Source organism: Coptis chinensis, chromosome 3 (genome assembly GCF_015680905.1).
Source record: "Coptis chinensis isolate HL-2020 chromosome 3, ASM1568090v1, whole genome shotgun sequence".
In the NCBI taxonomy this organism is placed as follows: Eukaryota; Viridiplantae; Streptophyta; class Magnoliopsida; order Ranunculales; family Ranunculaceae; genus Coptis; species Coptis chinensis.
In genome coordinates, this window is record NC_141458.1 from 9578260 (window position 1) to 9595725 (window position 17466).

At 35.5% G+C, this 17466-nt stretch overlaps 1 protein-coding gene, 1 long non-coding RNA gene and 1 pseudogene across 2 annotated transcripts; 1 reads left to right on the forward strand and 2 right to left on the reverse strand.

Annotated features, from left to right (window-relative positions):
- Positions 1–26: 26 nt before the first annotated feature.
- On the reverse strand, positions 27–512 carry LOC147507799 (pentatricopeptide repeat-containing protein At3g26782, mitochondrial pseudogene; annotated as a pseudogene).
- Positions 513–537: 25 nt separating this feature from the next.
- Positions 538–1560, reverse strand: LOC147507800 (pentatricopeptide repeat-containing protein At3g16610-like). Its single transcript, XM_086596462.1, has one exon. The coding sequence runs from the start codon at positions 1558–1560 to the stop codon at positions 538–540; it is 1023 nt and encodes a 340-aa protein (XP_086452588.1).
- A 4214-nt stretch (positions 1561–5774) lies between these two features.
- LOC147507801 (uncharacterized) lies at positions 5775–11419 on the forward strand. The gene is made up of 3 exons (XR_015217695.1): positions 5775–5912; positions 5981–6059; positions 11395–11419. It is a non-coding gene; the product is annotated as an uncharacterized LOC147507801 (long non-coding RNA).
- The last annotated feature ends 6047 nt before the right edge of the window (positions 11420–17466 follow it).

Consider the following 17466-nt stretch of genomic DNA (forward strand, 5'->3'; position numbering starts at 1 on the left):
ACAATTTGCCTTTGTTAGCTATAAAATCAAGAGGCCAGGCAAGGTCTGTATCCTTCAGCTATGAGGTGCTTTGTAAGACCATCTAGGGTACAATATATAGTTGGACTCTGCTTATGAGTCTTGTCAGCAGTTAAAAAATTGTGGAACTCACCGCTGACCTCAATCCAACTATATCCTGGAGACTTTATCACACCCATGTCTTTCATGATTGTTCGGACACGTGTGACATCATCTTGTCGAGAAGCGTCTCTATAGATGTTTGAGAGAAGAACATGGTACCCTGAATGTTGAGGCTTCAATTCTATTAGATGCCTGGCTGCAACTTCAGCCAGAGGAATGTTTCCATGGATTCGACAGCCATTAAGCAGGGCACTCCAAACACAGTCATCAGGCCTTACTGACATGTTTTTAATCAGATGGTAGGCTTTGTCCAGCTGGCCTGCTCTACCTAAATTATCAACAATGCAGGCATAATGTTCAACATCTGAACTGATGCCATATTCAGTATTCATAATTTGGAAGAAATGTAAACCCTCGTCAACCAAGCCTGCATGGCGCGGGCTGATAAGAGTGCAATGAACGCGTGACACGGTTGGGATTCCATCCTTTCCCTTGCATCTCATCAAAGAGAGCAAATGCCTTGTGGGGAAGAGCATTGATTCCATAACATGAGATCATGGTATTCCAAGAAATAGTATCTCTCCATGTCATCTCATCAAAAAGCTTCCTAGCTTCGTCAACACACCCACATTTCCCATACATATCCACAAGGGCATTTTGAACCACAAGGTAGCCTTCACAAAATCCACTTCTGATTATGTACCCATGCATCCCCAAAGCTTGTCGATGAGCCCCCAACTCTCCACATGGACTAAGAATAGAGCTGAACGTAAATTCATCAGGTTGCATGCCCTCAGAGTGCATTTTGTGGAAAAAGTCGAACGCCTTCACAAAATCATCGTTATTGACATAGCTAGAAATCATGGTGTTCCAAGAAACCACATCCTTTTCAGTGGTCCTCTTGAAAACTTGCTCCGACAATTCAATTTTGTTCTTTCTTGCATACATAGCAATAAGAGCATTGTTTACTGAAGTAGCGGATTCAAATCCAACTCTATACGCATGACCATGGATCTCCAAACCTGTCAAAGATGACGCACTGCACTCTGGGAGCAGCAGAGTCAAAGGAACCTTCGATACAGCTTTAAATTCCCCTCCACTCTGCATTACCATATCCCGGAAAACACGAAAAGCTTCATTAGTTTGCTTACATTCTATGAACCCAGATATCATTGAGATCCACAATTGAGAAGTCTTTAAGGAGATCCCCTCAAAAAGGCGACATGCGTAACTCATACAACGATGAAAAGCATACCCAGCAACAATAGAAGCCCTCAATCTGTCATCATCTATAGAATCCACAACTATTATCCCTTTCTGCTTTATAGCAAAGCCATGGATCTCTTTCAACCAAATCAACGTAGAGTCTGTAGGTATCACAGACAAGAGTGTATTAAAAGTGGCTGAATCAGGCTTCAAACATGAGCCCGAAACCAACATCCTTCTCAGTGTCTCAAATGCCAAAACCCGTCACCATTCGGACACAACCAGCCATAATCAATTCCAACTACTTACTTTAACTTCAATTCCAGACTTCCCCATAATCTCTAACGCTTCCAATGCCTTCATCCAATACCCATTCTGAGCATACCCGGAGACCATTGAATTCCAAGTAACCTCATTTCTTTGAGGAATTCTCTCAAACAATTTAACAGAATCACCAAAACACCCACACTTGACATAAACATCCAACAAAGCACTCCCAGCAAAAACATCTTCACAATACCCATTAACAATCATCACACCATGAATCATTCTCCCAAGCTCAGCAAGCCCAAGAACAGAACAACACTTCAAAACAAAAGGGTAAGTAAATTCATTAGGCAAAAAACCCAAACCCCACATTTCCAAAAACAATTCAACACCATCACCAAACCTCGAATTATCAACATAAGCTCGAATCATAGTATTCCAGAAAAACTGATTAAGACAACTAATTGGAGTTGAATTAAATATCAAACGAGCTGAATCAACATATCCATTACAACAGTAGAAGTAAAGAAGCTTGCTTGACAAGTAAACATCAGTATACATACCAAGTTGGATTAAACGAGCATGAATTTGCGTACCCATTTGAAAAGAAAACGTTTTTGCACATTCCTCAAGTGATGTAGCATAAGCATCGATATTGAAAGAAGGTTGTGATAGTGTTTGGAGTGAATTGAAAGAGAGATTATTATGCGGTGGTTTTGAGGGTTTTAGAGAGGTTTTGTGTGTTGGGTTTGTTTTACAAGGAAGAGAGAGATTGCGAAATGAGGATGGGGAATTACTTGTGAGTGAAGTCATTGTTGAAGAAATCATATTTCAGGTTTGCTTTAATTTTTTAATGTTTCAGCCTTCAGGTAAAACTAGTTTTCGAACCCGTTCTATGAACGGGTGCCGTTTATACAATTATTATGAAAATTATAATACCTATGTGGAGCTATGAGGTATAAATATTATATTGGTTTTTACTTTATTTTTTATGTGTGTTGTTTTTTGTCTTTTCTAGTTCGGTTGTGTAACTGTTATCCACATATTCTATGTAAAGCTATGAGATATGCATATTATATTTTCTTTTACTTAATTTTTTATGTGGACGGTTCTTTATCTTCTCAAGTTCGGTTGTGTAACTGTTATCTACATGTTATATGTAGAGCTATGAGATATAAATATTATATTGAGTTTCACAATATTTTTGATGTGATTCCTATAAATATCATCAATTAGTATATCTCGTTGTCACGTAATATTGCTTCAATCTAGTTATTAGATAATGATACTTGGCTACATTATGAATAAATTATGATTGAGCATTTAGTAATGGTTTCTTGCTTTCATAGGAAAAAAGTGTTAATCTTTTCAAGTTTACATCTATTATCAGCTATATTTTGTGTGTTTATGTAAATCAATTGGGAAATAATTGATTATGGACCCAATAGAGGTGTCAATTAAAGGTGGTAAAAAACTGTAGGATTTGAGAAAAAAGGTTATTCGGGTTGCATTATCCCACAACTCTTTCGTTGTACATAGAACTTGTTGTTGATTGGAAATGATGTTATTTTTCAGTTTTTTAATGTAAATGGTGTAAATTTATAAAATTTTGTAATGGTCGAAAGTAAGAGCAACTAACAGATTGCACGAAGAAGAAATGTTATTAATGCATCTCTTTGCTATTTACGATTATGTATGATCCGACTCTATGGTAGAGTATTTCGTTTATAACAAATGATATTGGACCACGCCCATGCAATACACGCATGTCTGGATTAACACCAAGACTTGTAAAAGCATTACACGCATTGTATGACCGAATGTGCTGACGAAATGACCTCGCATTGGCATTAGATCCTTCATACAATGATTTAAAGGCAGGGGGCAGTTCATAAAGCAAAGGCAATTTGATCTTTCTTTGTAACAAAAGTACAGAAGAAGTGGATGATTAAAAAAAACGATACCTCAATATTCTCATCATTTTGAACGCGGAATTGCTCCCAAAGTCTTGCTCTATGAATTTCTACTTCCGTTTGGTGTACTAATCCTTATGAGATGGAATGTTGAGAAAGAGTCAAGAAGTTGAATTCCCGAGAAACATTGTAATCGTTTACATTGTTATTTCTTTCCTTCTGAATGCTAATAATAATACATTAGGTCCAAAAGTGACAAAATTGATTTAAACAAACAATATAAGGAATAAGATAAATAATATAAAAAAAATAATAACTCATAATAAGTTTGTTACAGGTTTAGTAGTGGACCTGCATCAGTAGTAATATTCCAGATTATGGATTTGGAATGAGAAATACTAACTACTGTTTTCTTAGTTTTAAAAAGTTGTTGTTAGTTTTTATGTTTTTTTAGGGCATTTTTTTTATGTTTTGAAATGTAATATGTCTTGATACTTTGCAAGTTTGAAAAAATTTATACCATGGCATATGCTTATATTATTGGATATAGCTTGGCTTGGTAAAGTATATGGGAAATGGTTTGCTCCACGATCTTTGAATCTGAAAGCAGGATAAAAGAGCACTATTCTTGATCTTTAGGCATTCTTTTAGGCCTATATATATTTCTAAATATGTTTTTTTATTTTTTTTATTGGGAGATGATGTTGAATCCTCAAGATTTAATTTTTCATTGCTTCCTCCAATAAATTTGGATTAATGTCCGTCTATTTTTAGGTTTATTAGTTTTAGGGCATGAACTTCAAAGGAAATCGAAAGACTTCTTTTGTAATGGTGTAGTTCGAATAGCACATTAACTACGAATATATTTCAAAACAACATTATTTTGCTACAAATGAAGTAAATAAATGAAATTAATGCATATCTAAAGTTTAAAATAAGCGTTTAACAGAAAAAAATACTATATGACCAACATAATAAAATTTTGGTATTCAAGTACTAATCCTCATGGTTTTCTTTTATTTATTATGGAACTTTCCATGCCCTTCATTCCTTTAATTTTTTCTTCGAGATAATATATTTTATCTTTGTTGTGTTTATCATCAACCAAACAATCTAGCATAATATTTTTTTGAGGTTGTCAAGTTGATTCTTTTCTCTTCAACTTCTATTCTTTTCTTCATAAGCTCTTTGAAATTGAAGTCTTTAATTTCCATATCACGTTCATCCTTTATAAACTGTATTGCGTGAAAAGCTCAATCTTCTGCTATTGCAACAGAATATGTGGTGCTTCCATCAATTTCTTTAACTATGATGTCTTCATTGTTAAAGAATAAGTCTTTCGGTACCTTTAATGTTACAGTGGTTTTGAATCGTCTGCTCTCTAATTTTGTGTTGTAGGCCCGGATCTTGTTGAATGTTAAGTCCTGTTTCTAGAATTTCCTTTAGCATTTTTTTTTTACATAAGCTGTAATTTTCATACGCCATTATCTGCAATAGACATAATAAAATGAAGTCAATAAATAATTGTAAATAATGGAGAAAATGAAGAAAATAGGCTACTTGGTTTTTCGATATGTGTAGTTCAATTATTTTTTTTAGGTTAATAGATTATGTTTTACTAAGTGATTGAAAGTTCACTTTTAGTAGGGTTCTAGTTTTGTATATATCTTATATTTTGATATTTTTGAACAGCGAGCTTCTCCTTTTTTCCAGCTTCCACTCTATTAGGACCCAAGATTATGACACGTGTTGGGTAATTTGAAATGTGGATTTTGAGTTTTATGGTGTGGGCACGTGTAAAACGTGAGTGGTAGTTGTGGCATTTTGAAAGGGCACAACACCAGACACACCACAATAGACGGTCAAACTTGGTAAATGATGGTTAACTAACGATAGGGTTACCTAAAGCTAAAAAATGTAAAAATGTGGATCTAACATAAATACCCATATTATTGGGAGGACCTAAAACTAAATCACCTTATTTTAAATTAGATTTTTTTTTTTTTTTTTTTTTTAATTAGGTAGAAGTTTTTGGGTTTTAGAAACCTCTATGTTTACTATTACTTGTTGGGCCTAGGCCCATCAAATTCGTAAACATATGTTTTAAAGCGGGATTGTATTTCCAATTTTATTCAAATTTGACCTGCTACACTACACAGCCACTCTTACTTGAAATCGATAAAAACTTGAGACCAAAGAAATCCTATCCATGAAAATTCATTCTGTATTTTTTAAAACGTTATGACTCTTTAAGTTTCAACATTCATGGCGTTTCAAGCTTAAGCTAATGTATCGTTTCCATCTCCATTCGTTCGACATTCTAGATTCTCAGCTTCTCCATTTAAATTCAATTTTGAGAGGAAAAAGCCCACACTGAATTCTAAAGCGAAAAAAGAAGACAAAGAGGTATTGGTTTTCACTCATTTTCATTATTACTGCTGTTGAAACTGAAATTGCTATTGATTTTTTTCCAGGATTATTTGATTGATGCACCTGTTTCTATTGGTGATGACTTTTCTTTCAGTGGATGTATTGCTTATCTTCATGAGGACTGTAAGCATCGTTTTTCTGATTTATAAGTTTTAATTAGTTAACCCAGAAACTTGTGGTGGTTTATACTTTATAATCCATAGGTGGAAGCCTTTACGACCTGATCCTTGGACACTGTTATTTGAACACATTTATGTTCAGTTCATTATATCCATACACATTGTACTGACACAAATTAAAAAGATGGAGCATAAGAGTTATACATATGAGCCAATCCTGAATGTGCAGTATTTCTTACATATGTTGCTGAGTATAGTAAATTATATAATGGACGATTTGATGCTGAAGTTTTTTAAGAAAAATTAATTGTGGTGTTGGATTGATTGACTCAGTAGCTTCAACTTGAGACTTGTCTTTAATATTTTAATTTTTGTTTTTATCATCAGTTGAATCATAAAAGAGAAATCAACAAAATTATTAAATAAGATACTGTAAAAAAAATAGTTTACCTTATCCATATTTGTTAACTCTTTCTGAAGCCTTTATTGAATATCTTCTATTGTATGCAATGAAGAAAAGAAAAAGAACTTAGTTATATATGTAAAACTAATGTATCGAATTCAACATGTAAATCAGAATAAAAGAAAAAACTAAAAGTTTACCTGTGTTTTTTGTTTTGTGTTAGGAGGATCGTTGGTTTTTTATATATATAGGTTTGTTTAGGTTAATTGATTAGGTTTTCTTATGTCATTAGAAGTTTAGTATTAATAGGATTCTTATTTTTTATATATCCCTAATTAGTGTTTTTGTTTTGTGTTTATATAGATAGGTTTGTTTAGGAAGTTAAGTATTAATAGGATTCTTTTTGGTAGAGTTAGATTATTTTGTGGGAACGGAGAACAACTTTCGGTAGGCAAGGGTTTTATTATACAATATTAAATACCGCTTTGTTGTCACAGGAACCTTGCGGTTAGCAAAACTGCGCTAGTTTCCCTTTGCCCAACCTCTTCTATTGTTCATAGACTATTTGCTACATAGTTATTATAGTATATTAATTGATAGGAATTGGAGTACTAAAAGCGTTAAGAACTCTCTACTTGGGCACACCCAAGGGGAGTCCTCTACTTTCTCTGAAGCTTTGAGTTAGTCCTTGTGCATCCCATTCAGCGATTGTTAATTATAACAGATCACTATACTTATTGATTGAGCTATATCAAAGTATGAAGTATCCCCATCCAAGTCCGAAACTGAAGTTTCCACATGAATCCCATTCGGATTGAGTATCCCCGCTTCAACCAACCAAATGGTAGTGTTCTTTGCATTGTTATGTGCTCTATTCTTTGGTCTCAGAACTCAAGGAAGTGTTAGCTCTGTCTGCGTGTGGAAAAAGGTGGATCAATAATCTGGCAAGAGCTCACGGCCTCACGCTATGTCACTTTGATAAAATTGGTATTGATAGTTACACTTTAAGCAATCGAAGTCTTGGTCAATAGAATATTTAATACGTTGCCAACATTTCTCCAAAACAAAGACAAAAAAAGAAATGAAAGACAAAAAAAGGGGGAAATGTACTAATGTATGCTTGGACTTTAGAGTCGAATATTTTTAGTCGATTTTGAAGTTGTGAAAGTGTGAAACCGTTGTTTCCACTTTCCAGTTTTAAGTCTTTGTTTTATTTTTCTTTGATGAAATTTACTTTGGCTTCATTGCTTGCAACATTTTCAGCAGCTTGTATCTGTCTATTTTGCCTTTGAAGGATCTTATAGGGTTGCCAAGTTTTATGTTTTCTTTTATGCATCCAGCTCCTGTCCAGTTGTCCGTCCATCTGTGTAAAAATTGTTCTGTTTTGAGGCACTTCCTGCTTCACGCTCGAACATGCCTGAAGAAACGGAAAAAGGGGCTGAGATTAAGGCATGTTTTGTCGCAGGCTCGTTAATTGATTGTCTCTTTGGAAGGAGTAGGCACGGAGTTGACTATTTAAGATAAGGTGCTTGTACCTTTTTTTACTTTTGTTTGTGTTCCCCCCCCCCCCTGCAAATGCCAGTTTTATAAATTTCATGGCCTCCACTGAATTTATTAGGAGCACCAACAAACAAAAAAAAGAAGAGGAAAGTAGTATCTTTGAAATAAACTGTACAAAGGGGGAGCACCAGTGGAAAAATTAAAATGAGGAAACTAATATTTTATTTCTAGCTCATCCCAAAAGAACACATATATCAAATTACGTCCGTGAGTTACCGTAATTCCAACTTCTTGGGGTCACAACGGGCGTTACTTTTGTTGAAAGATGATTCCATTGGAACAGGCAACTATAGTGTCTGCTCGATCTTGGGTCACTTTGGGTGTAAGGATCACCTTTGTGGTAGTCGTCCGAAAGTAGATCCGTGGCGGGTTGGCCATTATAGGAAAAGTCCGAGCTAATTGGTGAATCTTGTTATTTTCATCAAGGCGAGAATGTATGCCCCCCAGAAGCTTTTATCTTAACCCACTCAAACTGAATGTGATTAAGCTTAAAGACTTGAATTTCAATAGTGAAGTAGTTCCACTCATCATCCGTCTTTGGTAAGTAACTTCCACCTTGCGATCTAGTGGAGTCCCCGTTTTTGTCGGGACATGAAATAGGCCAATCTTCTATGTCCACCATAGATTGCCCGAGTATAGTCTTGAAAAAAGAATTCTTTGTTGTGTGTGTATTTTTGTGTTCCTCCATTAGAAAGTATAGTAGAGATGTGCTTCTTTGACATTGAGGTGGATTAACTTGTCATCTTAGTATTTAAATCGATGATGTGCACTTATAATGAGGCTTTCCTTTCTGAATCTTGAAAGTGAAAAGATTCCATCTGCTTGCTTACGAGCTTCGATTTTTTTATATGCAAATGTATATTTAGGTTAAGGAGTGTCTAGGGTTCATTTAGAATTTTAGGAGTTGTGATTGGTAGCTCTTGGAGCCTGTTCTGATCTAATTTTCACTTAACTACATAATGTATGCGCAAAGCAAATGTTGGCCTAGATTTTCTCTTTGATTCGGTTCGACTGAGTCATCGTAATCAATATCCTTGATGAGCACCGGGGAATGTGAAAGAGTTATCGAAAGTATATGTGATTCTTAAATTGGTCTATAATCATTTTGTTCCCCATTTTTTGTATGTGGTGAACTTTTATCCTACCTAACCGCCTTATAAAGATAAAGCTCATTGATTATTTACGGTGATTCTTTGACTACACAATGATAGCCACGACAACTTTTGTAAGTTAAAGTTGGCTCGAGAATTCTTTGAAATTACTTAGAATTGTTAATTTTAGTATTATTCTTATTCTTATTAATATTTGTATTTTTTGTTGTTATTGTTGTTGTTGGTTGTTGTTGTTGTCGTCATTTGAATAGGGTCAGTCTTGTGTTCCATTCCACCAATGTGCTATTTCTTTGGTTAGACTTCCCTCGAGTTTTCTAGACCCGACGACCGATATATCGGATGTTCTTTATTTTCATTGCTTTGCTTTGATTGAAAAAAAAAGAAATGAAATATTTTGCACTGACATCGAGTTTGTTGTTGGAGAGAGAAAAGGTATGAATTGATGGAAACCGGAAATAGATATGAGGTAAAATTTAACATTAGAAACATCCTTTTTGAAGATGAGGCTCCTTGTTAGACATTATACTTCAAGGGTTTAGCCTACTCTATGCTTACGGTCCTATGACAGGTTTGTGATCTTGTTCAGGGTGATAAGGTTTGATTGTTTCATATTCATTTGGTTGGGATAATGGTTTGGTGGTAGTATAGCGCAGTTTGTTTTAGTGGTATTAGCTAGTGTGGTTGTAAGTGCGACCTTTTTTTTCTATTAGCAATGAGTTCTGATTGTGCCATTGTAAAAAAAGGGAACAAAAATCTAAAGCTTGAGAATACAATATTTGAAAAAGGCAATTGAATAAAAAAGACGGGGGTTTAAACAATGATTAGGTAAAGTAGGTCGACACGACTTGAATGATTGCTAATGAAAGGGTGCAGTAGTTTATTCATTGATGCTACTTAGAGTCAATATTGTGTTTTTGTTTATTTTTTTGATCCTTAATAGTTACTAAATTAATATTGTCACACAAATATTACAACAATTCTTGGTAAGTTAGCTAGAAGCTAACAACCTAATACCAAGTATCCCAGTCCCAACTCTCAAGGTACCAAATCGAACCAAAAGAGACGAAAAAATGCAACAGCAGCACAGGAATAAGGGCGAAATACAACATGGTATGTAACGAAGGGCTTCAGGCTGTGGCTGCAACATGCACTGACCTCGTGAACCGGGGTCTTTCCGGCTTTTGCCCGGGAGGACGGTGATTCCCGATCTCGAAGTGGGCCTTGTTGCCATTTCTGAAGGTTGTAAGAAGTTGTGTTCAATTCTCCATTTTTGCAATAAAATGACCAATGCAGCTGTTGTGGCCATGTCAAAGAACTATCCAGATCTTGTGGTGTTCCGTCTTTGTATAATGGGGCGACACCTACCAGACCATCTGACAGGTGAACCCATGGATATGGGCTTTGGTGCTATTGTAATGAACTGTAAGAAGCTCATAAGGTTAGCATTATCTGGTTTTGCTCACCGATAAGGCCTTCTATTACATTGGACGATATGGGAAGTTAGTTAAAGTACACTATCGGTTGCTTTTGAAGGAGACAACGGCGTGGCAGCGACTTATGTATGTGCTTCGGGGATGCCCTGAATTGCGTAAGCTTGAGATTAGAGATTGCCCTTTTGGGTATGCGGTCCGTCTCCGGTTTGCACCATTTTCATAACATGAGGTTCTGTGGATGTCTTTTTGTAGATTGATTGTTTGAGGTTGCAAGGAGGTTGCTTTCGAAGGCGGCAAAGAAACACGTGAATTACCGAAAATTGAAGAGGATTTTGGCCAAACGGTTGAAGTTATACATGTATCGATCTCTTGATAGATGGTGGAGTGATGCACCAAACTTTGTGACAATCTTGTAGACTTGCGTTTTAACGAAGGGAGAGCACATTGCTTGTTTGTTTATATCCGCGGTTCGAGAGCAAATTCGGAGGGATTTGAGCGATGGGTATTTTTAAAATCCACATGGGATCTTTGGTTCCTGCCGGACATAATAGCCTTCGATTTTCTTGGCAGAACATGTTGGAATGGCATTAGAGGCGAACCATGTTGAGAATCTTTGCATGTTTTACCATCGGCCTTCCAAAAGTTTGTTAAAGAAAAAAATTGATGTGGCTTATGGTTGTTTGAACGAAATTGGTTGGTGACCCCACTATAATCATCTTGTTTGGATATTTCTCTTGTAGAGTTTCTTGTAGTCTAATGTCTGTGCAAAGGAATAATCATATTTGTGCTCTTTGGTTTGTTGAACTGTTCCTGTTTCATTTGCTTCTCTAGGAGCAAGTGCTGTTTTGGGATTGTTAAACCCGACTTGCGATCGCCCCTTTGATTACGTTAAAAGTCAAATACAAAAAGATGCGACCAAATCACGATTGGAAAGTACTCTTACCGCGGCTCTTTGGACTGTGTCCTTAAAACTTGGAAAGCAGGAGGAGCCTTAAAATTTTACACTGAATTTCCTGTTTATTGTGTTAAGATTGCTCAGTATGTCAAGGTAAGCTCTTCCTCATAGTATTTAAAGGTCATATAGGATTCTTTGTTGCGAAAAGGATTTCTTTATGATATTCTCCTTTCTCAAAAATTCATTCCGACTTAACATCGTCCCTATATCGCCAGTAAGTGCTTTTTATTTTTTCTCTTCACATATGTTAAATTTGTTTTTCATTTATAGCTATGGAAATTAAGATTACAGGACTTCATATTCAATTGTGGTGGACTATCAGTAGCATTTGTTTTTGTGACGTACTGGGATTCTTACTGCATGTCCTCCATCTTTAGCAGGTAATATGTTGATTTCTTTTATTCTAACCCTTTTTCCTTGAGCTTGGTCTGAAATCATGATGTTACTCGAGTCTAAAGTTGAAAGGGCAATTCGAAATCTCTATGTGATTATTATTACCGCCCACCCGCGAGCAAAATGATTCCTTTGTTAGTTCTTATTTCAAGTGAGTTGCCAATCACCGTGATCAAACTGGTTTTACATGACAAAATTCTGTTTTTGAGGAACTTGGATATGTTGGTTTGGTAAGGTATGGCATGGAGATTGGCGAGGCCAACATTTGTTCGATCAAGACTTATCGATTCTGACTATTAGTGCAGTAAAACATGGGAAAAAAACAAACAGTGCTCCCAATAGTTCATGCAAATGCTCTAATGATTTCAATGCTTTTTTTTTGTAATTTCCTTCAGCACACCCCCTGAATAACATCTCAATGGTTTTAAGCTCTTGAAACATAACTGACGTTTGAATACCTCCACCAAAGCAACAATGTCTAACATTTTTAAAATGGTGTCTAATTGCTCAACGATATCCGTATTCTCTTGCAGTTCTTGCCCCATCGAGATTAAGATTTAGACACCCATCACCGGTGCTTACCTTTTTCCTTTATTGAGCTTTACCATTAGTTGGTTTGATAGAACACCTAGTTGATGAAAAAATTGTCAGTTTTTCGACCTTTGGTTTTGTTATCTAGAGGTCACGTAAAAGCGAAACTTTGTCAAATCCTAGTTAGCCAGAGAGTTATTATTTCTGATATACAGCCCTGGGTGCAGATTTTTGTTTTACTTTACCTTCGTAGATGAGTTCAGCAATCCTCACATTTTGTCATTTATATTAGTTGCTGAATGAACTCTTTTAAGTGCAGCACATATCACTTGTCCATTCTCAAGTTTCTTTGAACATCGAAGGAAGCAAGTACACGGTACTTTTCTTATATAGGTTTTAAATGAATTGTTATTTCAGGATTGATTGAAACTATTTTCTTTACGGTTTATTTTGGTACTTCACTGAGTTTATAAAATTTTGTCTTTTAGATTGACATCGTAAAGGGAGGACCAAGAAGCTTTAAATTAAGGATGAATCAGTCCGAGGTTGAGGCAGAAATACATACATTCGCGTGATGGGGGTCTCTTGATGCGGGTAGGATTTTCTCTGAATAAATTTACGTCATGAGTATAAGCCGTTTAAAAAGCGACTTTTGAATTCATTAATTTTCCAAATTGGATGGAAACAGCCATGTGATCTATCGCGGAGATGTGATTCTAAGGTATAGCATACAATTTAACTGCATCAATGGCTTGTGAGATCCTGTGGAATATTGCTTTCCGGCTGGCGGCTCTGGCTGCAGACCCTAGCGACAAAACTTGCCCTTTCAGCCAGATTTCGGTACTGCCTATATGCTCTATGTACTTTGTGCTAGTGATACATATCTCATTTGACAACAATATAGAAAAGATCGCTTGCAAAATATGTAGTATAGCACTTAGCGGAATCACATACTCTAATATTAGATTAACCATAATACAACAATTTAACTTGACAAAACAGTCATAAACCAAAGAAATATAACTACATGCAAATTTGAAACAAAGTCTTACTTGCGAGACACGGTGTCAAACAATTGCTTGGCTTCAAGTCGATATTCATGCATAACCCAATTTGTCCTATCTCCTCGCGGTGCCCTTCCTAAATGGAAAATCGATTGTCTTCTTCATCCCCACGATTAATGCGGGCCATTCTGACAGATGGGTCTATCTCTACCAGTCGTCTTCCAATATCCAATTTCAGTGGCACGATTAGTCGTGTCTCTTGGACAAAAGAAGTACCATTCCAGATCCCCGCAAGATTTGTCTGCATAAACAAAACAAAAAATGAGTTCAACACAAAGTCGAGACTACTAACTAAAATAAAAGTACCAAGAAGTTTCATAATGGTTTCAGAGATTAAACATTTAAGTGTCCAACAGACCAAGACCACAAATTCTTATCAAAGCATTGTTAAAACTATCTGGAACCCATCACAGGTCTCATCCCCATCCGGCCATCCCCATTGACATATCAAGTACCTTCTAGTTAAGCCCTTCAACAATAAATGACATTACAACTACCTATTGTAACACTAAGACATTTCTCAAAGTTATGTTTGAGATACACTTAAGATCCTCAATGAGATTAATTAGTCACTACTATCCTCACTACTTTTGAAGGCAAGAGACGGATACCACCTGTTGATACTTCATAGAAACAGTTACTGCAAGCTGATACCCCCCTACACACGCGTGTTTCATTCTCGCACCACACACAAAAAATAAACTCCCTCGGTTTTTATTTCAAAAGACGCCATCATTTACACATACAGTGGCTATTTTCTTCTTTCTTCTCAAAATATATTCATTAGACATATTTGATGTAGCTTGAAATATTTATGAGAAGCTAAACTTAAACTATAAACATTGTTATCAACAGCTCTTCATCTAAAAGCTAGACTTAGAGCTTCTATACACTCAAAGCTGATCAATATACTTCTCATAAACCTATAGTATGTATGTAACATGAGTGCCACAAACCATGAATCCCTATTTAAATTTATTCACAGAAAGTGCATAGTGAAAGAACCTAGGACCTTTCTCCTGATAGTACGAAATAACTTGGTGAAAATATCTAACACATCATTGTGGATTATATATATAATGTAGAAATGTGGTTTTAAAGCTCTAAAGTTTAAACTAAAATGGCTAACTATAGAATTTCCCAAACATATTCATGTAAAATGGTATACTCTACAGAAATATAAAAACGAAATTGAAAGCATAATTTTAGATCTAGAAACAGGCAATTAGCATTACTTGCTATTTCTAAATAGCATAACTATATGGAAGAGATGGAATTGACTTATTCTATTGCAATATTTCCACCAGGGCCTCCATATTTGCAATGCACATGGACTGCACTTCACCTCTCCTCTATGCATAACATAAATCAATAGAAATCAAGTTACACAAAATCCAAAGAAATCAAAATTTACAAACTCAAAGAATTAATTTCAGATTTGAAAAAATAATGTTATGGTAGAACCAATGAAAATCGAAGAGTGCATATCCAACATGCACAATGGCTTTTATCATCAAGTGATCTAAACGAAAGATCTCCATGAACGAAAAAATTACACTATATCATTCTAAGGAGTTCCTTTCGGTAGTTGGTTAGGCCGATTTCAGATACACATCTCTTCCTAAAAAGAATTGTGAGAAAAATAGAGACGAATCTGCCTAGAAAAGAGAATATAAAAGCATAGCAATCAAATAAAGCACATTTTCTTGGCTTAGTAGCTACACAATACAATATCACCTCTTTTGCTTAAAAGAACAAGAGCAAACCACAAATAATTAAATATCTTAAATCATTTCTTGAAATCTTATTTAATTTTCTAATTGGATATATCACGATAAAATGTTGTTAACCTTGACAATATCTTGGTAGTTATTATTGTTTGTTCTAGTGGACAACTGTATAGTGGAAAAACACAATTTCTTCATTTTTGGTATATAGTTTGTTGATTACATGTGTTCAGTTACCCTAACATCCCTGAATTAATAGCATCTTTTTGAAGCATTCAACACTAACATGATCGAGAACAGACCTAAGAGAAAAAAAAAAAAAGGAAAAAGAAATAGGAAAGCACACAATCAGTCCTGCGCATTGAGTCCATAATACCGTGCCAGTGCCTAGGATTGTGTTATTCAGTGATAACATAATTTATGGTTGTATGAAGGTTTCTGAATATAACTAAGACAAAGGACTACAGACCATAGTATGTTTTGATATATTTCCATGTAAACATGTTGTACCAACTTAAACACTTTGGTCTATCCTATCATTCCTATGCTATATGAAGCGTGAAATCATATCGGAACACTGGGAGTCTGGGACCATGGCTAGTGTACCTGATGTTGCTGATCTAATTAAAATGGTCCATCCATATATAAGGAGGGTTTGCCATAGATGGGACAGTCTTAACTACTACTAAGAGTATGCTAAAAAAATCTAAAGGGGTTCCTGGATCTAAAGGAATCCAAAAAGGATAGAATAGCCGGACTGTGATCATGCAACTGCAACTCCTCAAATATGACATGTTAAAGGTTATAAGATGCATACCTACTCGAATTACGATAACAAATTGGATTCATTGAAAGAACCTTTAGTGTCATACTATCCCTGGCACGTACAAAAGTTGTTTTTTTTAGTTTTTCAAGTTCTTTCTCTAAGCTAAGTTGCTACAATGCATGAAGTTTCATTCACAAAAAAATGTGCTTAAGTTTCCATTCTATAATAATTGACCAAGCTGCTCGTCCTATCTCTTTCTAAGATACTGTTAGAGCTTATGTCTGTAAGAGGGGCCTCCACAATGGTTCCCATGTCTAATGGATATGACTTCCATTGCATGATCCCACCCTTATAGTTTCTTTCTTGCTCTGACAATAATTCTTTTTTTTTTTTTTTTTTTTTAAAATCTGACAGTATCTAATACCTAGTAATAAAATTTCAACTTGAGTTGTGCATATTAGGAATAATAACCGATGACCAAACATTAACATTCAGTAAAATAAAATTGCCACATTATAAAACAGAGTATCGAGAAAAAAAGGGTAAAATTTCATAAGGTGAAAACACATAACTACTTGTATACACGAAACTACATGAACAAAGTGGTGGATATATGAACATGAACTACAACAATGTATGCAGAGAAATAAAAGAACCGTAGATAGAAAAACATATATACATGACTAATTACCTGATCAAGGGATTTCACCTTTCAATTGTGGCAAGTTCAACGAAGTGCAAACGCGATTCCAAGCAATATGACACCCTGAGATAGCAAAATCAAATGTCGATCAATTTCAACCGATGATTTACCATAAATACTTGTATTGAGATATCAAACAATGCACTTTTCCGAACTGAAAATCATGGACAAAGATAATAAAACTTGGAGACAAAAACCAAAATTAATGCAAATAAATTGAAACTCTTCTCGGTGTCAAAAGGTAATTAATCTTTTGCAAGAACGTGAAAAATGAGATCATCCCAATACCAAAAGCAAACCAAACCCAAAGTATCTCGGTGTCAAAAGGTAATTAATCTTTTGCAAGAACGTGAAAAATGAGATCATCCCAATACCAAAAGCAAACCAAACCCCAAATTCAAAAAATACAACAACAACAACGACAACAAACGCCGTTTTAAAAGAAGGCTTACCAAGTAAGAAGGGGTGTGATCAAGTCCGAGATGTTCAAAGGAGATGTTTCGCTTCACAGCGCCGAAATTTTCTTACTCTTCTTCACGGTGTTCCAACTTTCTTCACCTTCTTCTCGGTTTTCTTCACGGTTTGTTTCTTCACCACCTTCTTTCGATCAAGAATAGGAGGAAGCCTTTGCCTTTGAAACGACCTTCTTCTTAACGAGTTCTCACTGGTTTCACATCGCTTTTGAAACTTTCTTAGCGATTATCGATAACTTGAATGAAGCTTTGACGCGTTTACCGGTGTTCCTTTCACAACATTGTTCTTCA

Coding starts and splice junctions, on each gene's coding strand:
- LOC147507800 (XM_086596462.1), bottom strand. CDS start 1,560: ATGTTGGTTTCGGGCTCATGTTTGAAGCCTGATTCAGCCACTTTTAAT.